Source organism: Lactuca sativa, chromosome 4 (genome assembly GCF_002870075.4).
Source record: "Lactuca sativa cultivar Salinas chromosome 4, Lsat_Salinas_v11, whole genome shotgun sequence".
In the NCBI taxonomy this organism is placed as follows: Eukaryota; Viridiplantae; Streptophyta; class Magnoliopsida; order Asterales; family Asteraceae; genus Lactuca; species Lactuca sativa.
Genome location: NC_056626.2, coordinates 405478100 through 405487970, shown reverse-complemented (window position 1 = coordinate 405487970; position 9871 = coordinate 405478100). Strand labels below are relative to the sequence as shown.

The following is a 9871-nucleotide window of genomic DNA, read 5'->3' as shown; positions in this document are numbered from 1 at the left end:
CAAAACATAGCATCATACGATCGTTCCTATTTTTACCAATTGTTACACTATCCCTTCCCAACCAGCCACGACAAATGTAAAAATCATGTTGAAGTGCCATATTGCCAATATATTTTGATAACAATGGCCTTTTCCCCTTCCTCTATACAAATGTTGTTTGTCGAGAGGTACAATAGCATGTACCAAAGTTGTATCAAGTGCACCAACCGCTCCTTTAAATATCCTTCGTAACCTCCTATTATGTCCCGGAATGTTTGGATTTGGATTAAAGGAAGTTGGTACTATTATATCCTTTGCGAACATCATCATTTTATCCAATACTTCATAAAAATACTTATGAATCGTTTGTTTTGAGTATTGAAATCTACGTTTGATGATTACATAACGCTGATTGTGACCAATCATCCTCAAGAACATCGTTATCTTCTCTTCAACCGATATATGTTTACTATCCTTTAACGAACTTTTTACTCTAAAATGTGTGCAAATCCGAACATAAGAATCATGTGACATACATTAGAGATCAATGCATTGATTATTAGTTCCTTGTAATAAATCTAATGTGAATTGATGCCCAGACGTTTTTGAGGTATTATCTCTCATTCTTTTCAAACCTCTTCTCCAAAAAAAAAAAAAAACGAAGATACAAATACATAACAATCATAACTTTTTACCATAATCCATTGTGAACCTGTTAAACCATCAACACTTGTTAAATCCCAATATGCCAAAGCAAAAAACATAAGCATTTGTATCATATTCAAAGCACACATTTTGTTTGAAATAAGCATATAATCCCAATACTAGCAATATTTGTGTCAAATAAGTACAAAATCATTCAAATGATAGCAAAAAAACATAAGTTCAAGAAACACATAATTTTTCAACATGAAAGAAAAAACATAAACATAAAGACTACTTAAACATCCCTAATATGGTGCCAGTCATCTTTATCCACCCTTTTAAGACCTCTGGTATCGGTGACAATGTCATCCATGCCTCTCTCATATTCATGGACATTCCAAAAAGGTGAAAGGCTGCCAAAAATATAGGATCCATTGGGTCTAATCCAACTAACTTCAACCTCTCATAACATTCTTCTACTGTTGGCCCTTCCTTGCTATTCACCAAATGTTGCAGAGCTTTTTGCATATCAAGACTCAACTCATCAAGACTAACAAAGGTTTTAATAGCATCAGTAGAAGCATCAGTGGTTTTAGCCCTTTTATCGGGCCTATCAGTAGAAGCATCAATGGTTTTAGCCCTTTTACCGAGCCTATCAGTAGAAGCACCATGAGCTCGATCAATAGAAGCCCAATCACTAGTGTCATTGGAAGCGCCATCATCAACTTCTAGGCCATTAAAAGGGTTGTCATCGATCAGAAGTCTTTGGACACGATGAGAAGAAGATGATGTATCTGTGGGTGTCGTTTGAGTAGTGGTCCATTTAATGCTACCACTGGTACTACTTCCATCAAACAAAGATGCACAAAGGTTGGGATAAGGCAATGGGTGTGTCCTCAATGATCCTACCTTTGGATGACCCTAAACCAAGGTTAATAGTAATTATAAGTATTTTGACATCATTACTAAAATTAGACATAAACTAAAAAAATTAAAATATGTAGACACACCTTGAATTCTTCCCATTTTGTGTTCACTAAGGCAAATGAATTTTTTTGAGCATTGTGTAAATTCCCTAACTTGTTTCTCAAATATTTCCACCCTATGTATTTAGCTTTTAGATTATCAAAAGCAATTTTCAATTGTTTTTGTGTAGTATCCATGTCAAACTTTTCTTTTAGAGTTGTCCCTAACGTAACCCATGAATCCTTATGCATGCTACCTCATTTTCTACCAATTTTGATGACCTCTTCGATGCACGTATCTAATAAACATTTTAGTTGCTCGTTCGACCATTGCAGTTTGTCTCCCATTTAGACAAGCTACATAGAATAACTTCAAAAATTCATATTCATGGACATTATTAAGAAAATGCATAACTAATTGTGCATTATCTTAAATTTAAAATCTATTTCATGAAAGTTTACTATTTCAAACACTAGTAAATTCACTAATATGAAACAAATTCTAACATATGAAATCTATAGATGTAACAATTTCTAGCTACTAAGGTCTAAGGTCTCTAGATAACTATAAAATTAGTTATTCATGTTGTTTATGAGAAAAGATAAGTGGGAGAAGAAGAAGATGCTTAGAGGTGGAAAAATGGGTAGTTGGTTAAATTGGGCAATGAGTTAAAATGGTAACTTATAAGGGCAAAATGGGCAGTTTTTAGGAAAGAATCAAAAAGATTATTGGCCAAAATGAACACCACCCGTAGAAAACATCATTGTTCATAAAAAAATAGAGTTATGAATTCAAAAATCATACCACAAAGAAGATATAAATCTCATAAGAAAACTACTAAGAAGCATACATTTATTGCATTGCTATGTTAGATAAACCCAATGCTCAATTTTTCTGTTTAAAGCTACTCAAAAAGACACTTAGCAGGAATAAACAAGCGAACACCAATGACTAAAGAACACTCAACAGGACTTGTAACAAGGATTTGTATGATTTCATAATGTAGAGTTAAAGGAATATGTAAAATTTGTTAATACCAAAGAGCAATCTGATTTTGAATTTTGAAGATATTGTTAATCCCATGTTCATAATTACAAAAACACATAAGTAGCAATTCGGTTTTGGGGAAAAAACTATAATCGAAAGAGAAAGTGAAATCAATATGTAAAACCTGTTAATACCTATATTCAGAACATAAAATCGAGGACAGGGACAACAAAGAAGGTTGATCGACAAAGAAGAAAAACAAAACTGTGGAAAGATTTGGAAAAAACGATGATTAAAAGAGAAGGGAAAGAACATACCGACAGAAGTTGGAGTGCAGCGAAGGAGGCGGCAGCGTGAGCGACAACAAAGCAAATTCGACGATGAGTGACAGCCAGCGAGCAACGCCGGCCGCGATAGCAGCGATGCGTCGATAGCAACGATAGTAGCAATGCGGCGAGGATGGAGCGTCTTTGAAAAAGCGTGGATTAGAAGATGTCTAGCCACCCGAAGTGTTATTTTTAGGTCTTCTGGGAAAAGTGGTCAAAAAGTCTTTCTAGGGTATTTTGTCTTCCAAAAAACAATTTTTTTTTAGAATGTCTACCGCCGGAAGTGATAAGTGCTCAAAAAGACTTTTATAAAAAAAAACAAGGCCTAAGTCTCATCATTTTTGCGAATTGATTGCATATGATTAAGAAAACGAGAACCGAGAGAGGGAACTATTGAATCGTCTCACTGTGTCGGTCACAGTAGATTCAACATTTAGTTATATGCTCCATTCGTCCCAAAATTATAGTCCATCTTTCATTTTTTGTTTGTTCCAAAATAATAGTCTATTTCTAAAAATAAATAACATTTTTACCAAAATACCCCCTTATTATTATTTAACCAACTAAGCATTTAATGGAACATTAAATGCAAAGTAAGGGCAAAATTGTCATTTTATTGTATAAAATTAGTGGTAATTAATGCTTCCTTAATCTGTGTGTTTTTGTCTGTGGACAATAATTTTGGGATGGAGGAAGTATTACCCTAAAACTTGTGGCTCCTCTAAATACTATAGGACCTGTTGAGCTGCACCTTTTGAACCCCCAAAGGGCCGTCCCTAATGATTAGTAGACATGAATTTTCAAAATCCTTATAAAATCAACAAATTATTTAAATGTGATCCTATAAGCCAAAAATGATACAAAACTCAATATGATTAGTTTGTAGCAAGATCGAACATAAGTTTGGGATCTTAAGATCGTACAACGATCCTTTTGTAGGATCTTAAGATCGTACAACGATCCTTCCACCCTACCGCCTCTGACACAACTATCTGTCACAACAAACGTCTAATTTATGGAAAGAGTTTGATGAAGATATGTACAAATGATTCTAAACCAGATATGTGTAAGCCCTAGTTTTGTGTAAGGATTAATTTATCCCCGCATTGTCATCTTTGCTAGGCCACCACACTACCATCTCCCCAATCAGCCACTAACACCATTTTCATTACTTGTAATCGGATTTCAAGGAACCTGCACTTCTTTTAGAGAGAGAGTGACGGACTGAGCAATTTTCATATAGTTGTCAATATATATTAGTGAAGGACCAGATGAAGAGAATGAGTCAATCATAAACCGGCTTCTGTGTATTTATGACTCGAAATGGACCGTTAAAAGCCCAGGTTGAAACAAAAAACTAGACTCTGGCTTCCAGCCTCGGGCTTCAAAAACTAGACTCTGATTTAGATCTTGGGCTTCCATCACTGCTTTATATCACATGCAAACTCATGTTCTTTTCTAATTCAAAGTCGCCCCAAATCTCAAGATTCCCTGTTAATCAATTAAATAAACAACATCCAATTAATTACTGCATTCCTAACTTCTGGTTGTAGCCATGAAGACTAATCGATCCTTGTGACACCTTGGATTCAAATAATTGATATTTGTGACAAATCGATCCTTCTGTCCACACACACACAAAAAAAAGTTATATAAATATAAAAAAATTTAAAATCAGGAGTACTTCTATTTTAAACCTAATTAAGAAAAAACTCAAAAAGGGCTAAATATTTACCTAAATGTCTAACGAGTATAACAAAAGATCCATTCTAAACATATAAATATAAAACATTGTATAATTGATTTCACTTTTGACTTTGTCGAATAAGGTCACAACACCGAGTCAACTAAACCTTGTAATATATCATTATTAATCCCAAAAAAACAATATATTAAATATCTCAAGAAACTACAATGCCATTAGAAAAGAACACAAACATCTCAAAAAACCCTTAATAAGTAATTAGGAGAAGAACTTGCAAAAGAAAAAAAAAAATGTTTTATAAACAATAATGAAATGTTATCAGGCAGCTAAGGAGACAAGACTATTGACGTAAGGAAACAACTTACTTTTAAAATACCGTTGGAGAAACCACGGGCCCTCGACCCTTCGATCTTTGACATGATAGGCAAAAAGACTTTCGTGCCATTGAGACCTCTTCAAAATCACAGCAACGACATCATCACATGAATTACCCAAAATTTCGCATTTAACCACCTTCTTATTACCACTTTCAACAATAACATCATCACAAGGAACACCAAAAGTGATGGTGTTTTTCAATGACATTAAACCACCACCATGATGAACATTCAATACGAACTCTTTGTCGGAATAACGATAATACCCTTTTACATAACATATCTCTCCATGCACCTTCGACAATACGCCACCAAATACAGGGAGTGTTTGAATACCGTAGATCTCGTTCTTCATATCAAAGGCTAACAACTTGCCACCTGTCGTTTCCCAGTAAACAACTCCATTTACGAAAATGCCATCGGTTTTTATATCAGATTCATTCAAATCCGTACATATCTCATCACAAATCCTCCATGATTTTGTCTTTGAATCATATATGTCAAAATACAAAATGGGTTCCTCACCTGGTATAGAGAATGGACATTTAACTTGATAATATGGTTCAAACTCTAAAGAAGAAGGTTCAAAGGCGAGCACACCTTTTGGTTCTTTTCCATGGTAGAAACTATATTTTGGAAGCTCAATCCACTGTTTGTTTGCAGGGTTACAAACGTAATTTTCATCATCTTCAAAAGATTGGCAAAGAAGCAACCCGTTGCATGAGCTTTTTAAGAAAGCTTTTTTTGGGAGGAAAGATAAACAAGGGTAAGGAACCCCATAAGAGAAGTAGTCAAGAGAGATGAAGTGAGTAGTAGTTTTATCTTCATCTCGAAAAAAGCCTGAAGTTTGACTAAAATGTTGACTTTGGGAGTGTTTGAAGAATGGGCTTGATATCCATGAATCCCATTCTTTAGAGACAAGACGACACCTGGCTAATGATTTGGCGGGAAGGTATTGGAGGATGTAGGTTTTTGATACTTCTTTTATCGGTGTGTCTTCATCATAATCCGTGGACAGGGGTATTACCGTAATTTTCCTACTATCAGCAAAATCCATGCCAGATACTTCTTCTTCTCCTTCATTATCATCTTCTTCTTCATCATTGCCATCATCTTTATTGCTTGAATCTTGGAACCCCGAGTGATCGTTTGTTGTAGTATTCAGATGTTCCATGTCCCCAGCATAATCATTAAAGTCGATCAATTCGTAAGATCCATCATCACTGTGAACTTCCTCCTGAAACTTCTTCATCATCAAAAACCTCCTATCGATTTGAAGGAGAAAAAATTGGACAATGAGTGAATAAGAAATCGAAAACACCAGTTATTTATCAAACACCATACATTACATACTTATAATGAAAAAAATGGTTGTTTATTCATCGAGAATTGAGAACAAATTCTACGGAAATCAATAAATCAAAGAGAAGAACGAAAACAGAGGATTTGATTTCATCGTCAAAAGCAAAACCCTAGCAAATCCATGCATGCAGTGATACAGAATCTACAGATACAAGCAATCAGAGAAACTTTCGTATCGTTTTAATATAATCGTAAAGACGTTGAAGAAAACTTACAGATGAAAACGTGAATCGCTGTAAAACCTCGAAAACGGAAATCGCTCTGAAAACCTCTGAGTGAGAGTGAGAGAGAGAGAGAGACTGAGAGAGAGAGGAAGAGGAGGAGGGATTTGCTCGTTACCTTTCGCAACTGTTTTTGCACAATGCAATAATTAAATTATTTATAATAGTTTTTCGTAATCTTCAATGTATATCCAATATTCCCCTTCCCTGTTTTACAGAATTACAGGAAGTGTCAAGATTGGTATAATTCCATATCTATCATCATAAATGAAAATGTTATTGTCACTTGTCATTTTCTCATTTAATTGATCACATGTCATTTTGACATAATTTTGAAATGAGTAAATTACACGAATAGTCCCTATGGTTTGGAGTCGTTTGCGCTCTTGGTCCCTAACTTATTTTTTTAACTCGGAAGGTCCCTATTGTTTGTTTTTGTTACACGCTTGGTCCTTACTGTTTGTTTTTGTTACTCGCTTGGTCCCTGTCTTACCTAAAAAGACTATTATTTAAATAGGAAAAAATGATGAGGTAGGTAAGGTAAGGTGAGGGGGTGGGTTTGGGGTGTGTTTATTTAATATAAATTAAAAAATCAAGGCCAAAATAATCTTTTTAGATAAGATAGGGACCAAACACGTAACAAAAACAAATAATAGGGACCTTCCGAGTTAAAAAAAGAAGTTAGGGACCAAATGCGCAAATTACACTAAACCATAGGGACCATTCGTGTAATTTACTCTTTTGAAATATATTTATTTTCCACTTGTCAATTACTTCTTTATTAATTTCCACTATATCATTAATTTAGTTTCCACAAATTAAACCTACTATAATAACTATTAATTTCAAATTTGAAATTTCAATTTCAATTTTAAATACACTTTAAACCTTTGTATTTAACATTTTATTATAATAACTGATTTAGTACACATGTCTAACAATTAAACACATAATTTTAATTAATTTATTTTTTGCATTTTTTTTTTCATAATTTTTATTTATTTCATATTTCAAATTCAAATAAACTTCTTATTTAATCGTTTCTATTTAACATTATGTTTTAATTAACGCGTATAATATACGGGTTTCACAACTAGTATCATATTACATTCCACATACAAGAAGGCATAAAATATCCCGATAAATCAGAGATTAGATAAGTACAAGGAAATTCAAATCTTTATCTTGAATATACACAACAATTTCTCTAATAATATGTCGGCTAATATAAGGATTAATGAACAAGTATATATATGTCAAAAAACAACAGCATCAAACATCTCAAGAAATATCATAAAGAAACCATGGCCTTTCAAAAAGACAATTCTGCCCTTCAGACTTCTCCAACACGAAAGCTACAACATCATCACAAGAATCACCCAAAACCCTGCAATCAACCATATCACCATGTCAACACCATCAAAAGGAACATCAAAACTAATCTTCTCCACCAGAAACGTCCAATACATTATACACACATTCTGACAAAATGACAATAATACCCTTTGACATAGCACAACTCTCCATTTACCTTCGAGAAAGCACCACAACTGGAAGTGTCTGAAATCCCATAATCTCATTCTTCCAGTCAAATCCCAACATCTCGCCACCTGTCCGTTCCCAGTAAACAACTCGATCAAATATTTACAAAAAATGCAATCGATCATTTTCATATCCAAATCCACACATATCATATATTAGATGTCCTCCAAGATTTTGTCTTTGAATAATAGGAGTATATGTCAAAATGCAAAATAGGAATGCGTCCCTCATTAATTTGGATTAGAAAACGGGAATATAACTTGATAACATGGCTCAAAGCTTAAAGAAGAAGGTTCAAAAGCAAGCATAATTTTTGGTTCTTTTTTCCGTGCAAGTAGTAACTAGAATTTGGAATTTAGATTGTCTTTTTATAAACTTTATTTTTTATTTCTTGTTCTTAATTTTCTGCACTTAGATATAGGCATATAGGAATAGCATTAGGTGCTGTTTGATTTTCCGAAGCAAAAATTCATGAAGTTTGCGGACCACCTTTGCAAACCTCTGCAGTAGAAAATGTGGACCAAACGGCTGCAGACTGTAATAAGAAGCATGTTTGTTTTTTTAACATCTGCATACTGCTACAGATATTAAAAAAATTAAAATAAACTAATTTTATAAACCGAAAATAGCTTTTTAATACGTAAAATTTAATAATGTATTACATTTCGGTAAAAATTAATGATATTTCAGTAAAAAAGAATGATATTTCAACAAAAAAATAAAGATATTTTAGTAAAAAATAATGATATTTCATCAAGAAATTACCATTATTGAATATAAAAAGACGAAAAATAAATTCAATAAGAATAAACGAAAAAAATATGAAATAAAATTTTAACAACATATAATCAAAATTTCAGCAATAAAAAAAGAAGAAGAAGAGGTTAGAAGAGGCAGTACAAGTGTTGCGCCAGACAGAGCACGCACAGAGGTTTTTGACAAGACTTCTAAAAAACAAACAACTGCAATATGAAAAGTGTTGCACGTGTGCTGCAACGCGCAACAATAAGAGGTTTGAAGAGGTTTTTTCCAAAAAACAAACAACACCTTAGCCTTTATGTGGTGCTGCTAAATGATGTGCTTTACTAACATTGAATTGTCATTTCATATTAACTGTTAATTATTTTTACTTGTATATTTAACCTAAGTTTATAAAGATTTGATCCGTCATCCGTAAATTGTTTGGTGGTTACTCTTCTATTGATTTATAAATATTTGTTTACTTCATTCGTGTGCTATTTGTTTAACTTTTTATTACTTTATGCAATATTATGAATGAATATTTATTGAATAAACTCAAAAAATTGCACACCAACTAGACGGGTTCTCTCCTAAACAAAAAATCAAGAAGCTTATCTTGTCCCCGTCATTTCAAAATCCTAGCTCCGCCCCTGATTTCACTACTGTTTATACAAAATGATACGTTACAAAGGTTTTCATTACATACAGAACATACATATAAACTATAATAGGTATAGTTTAGGAAACTTACATACTATTTTACTAAGTCAGATAACAATACAAGAACAAACATATAAACTATAATAGGTATAGTTTATGGAACATACATACTAGGTTTTCACTATGAAAAGAGTAATACAAATGATTTTCTTTAATAAATGGCTTTTCATTATTCTACACGTAACCATCAATATAGCTTTGTGAGACATACCTTCATATACTTATCTAAGTGCCAACAAAAGCCCTGATTTTATAACCAGAATCTCATGGAGGGAGAGCGTGAATTTGTGTATAGATCTA

General features: G+C 33.3%; 1 protein-coding gene across 1 annotated transcript; it reads right to left on the bottom strand.

Moving 5' to 3' along the window:
• Nucleotides 1-3738: 3738 nt before the first annotated feature.
• Nucleotides 3739-8170, bottom strand: LOC111883063 (uncharacterized). The gene is made up of 7 exons (XM_023879429.3): nucleotides 8100-8170; nucleotides 7872-7955; nucleotides 7733-7790; nucleotides 6793-6823; nucleotides 6563-6695; nucleotides 4974-6250; nucleotides 3739-4526 (listed from the first exon to the last, which is right to left on the bottom strand). Exons 1-7 carry the CDS (start codon nucleotides 8168-8170, stop codon nucleotides 4429-4431), a joined length of 1752 nt encoding a protein of 583 aa, XP_023735197.1. The 3' UTR covers nucleotides 3739-4428.
• Nucleotides 8171-9871: the final 1701 nt, after the last annotated feature.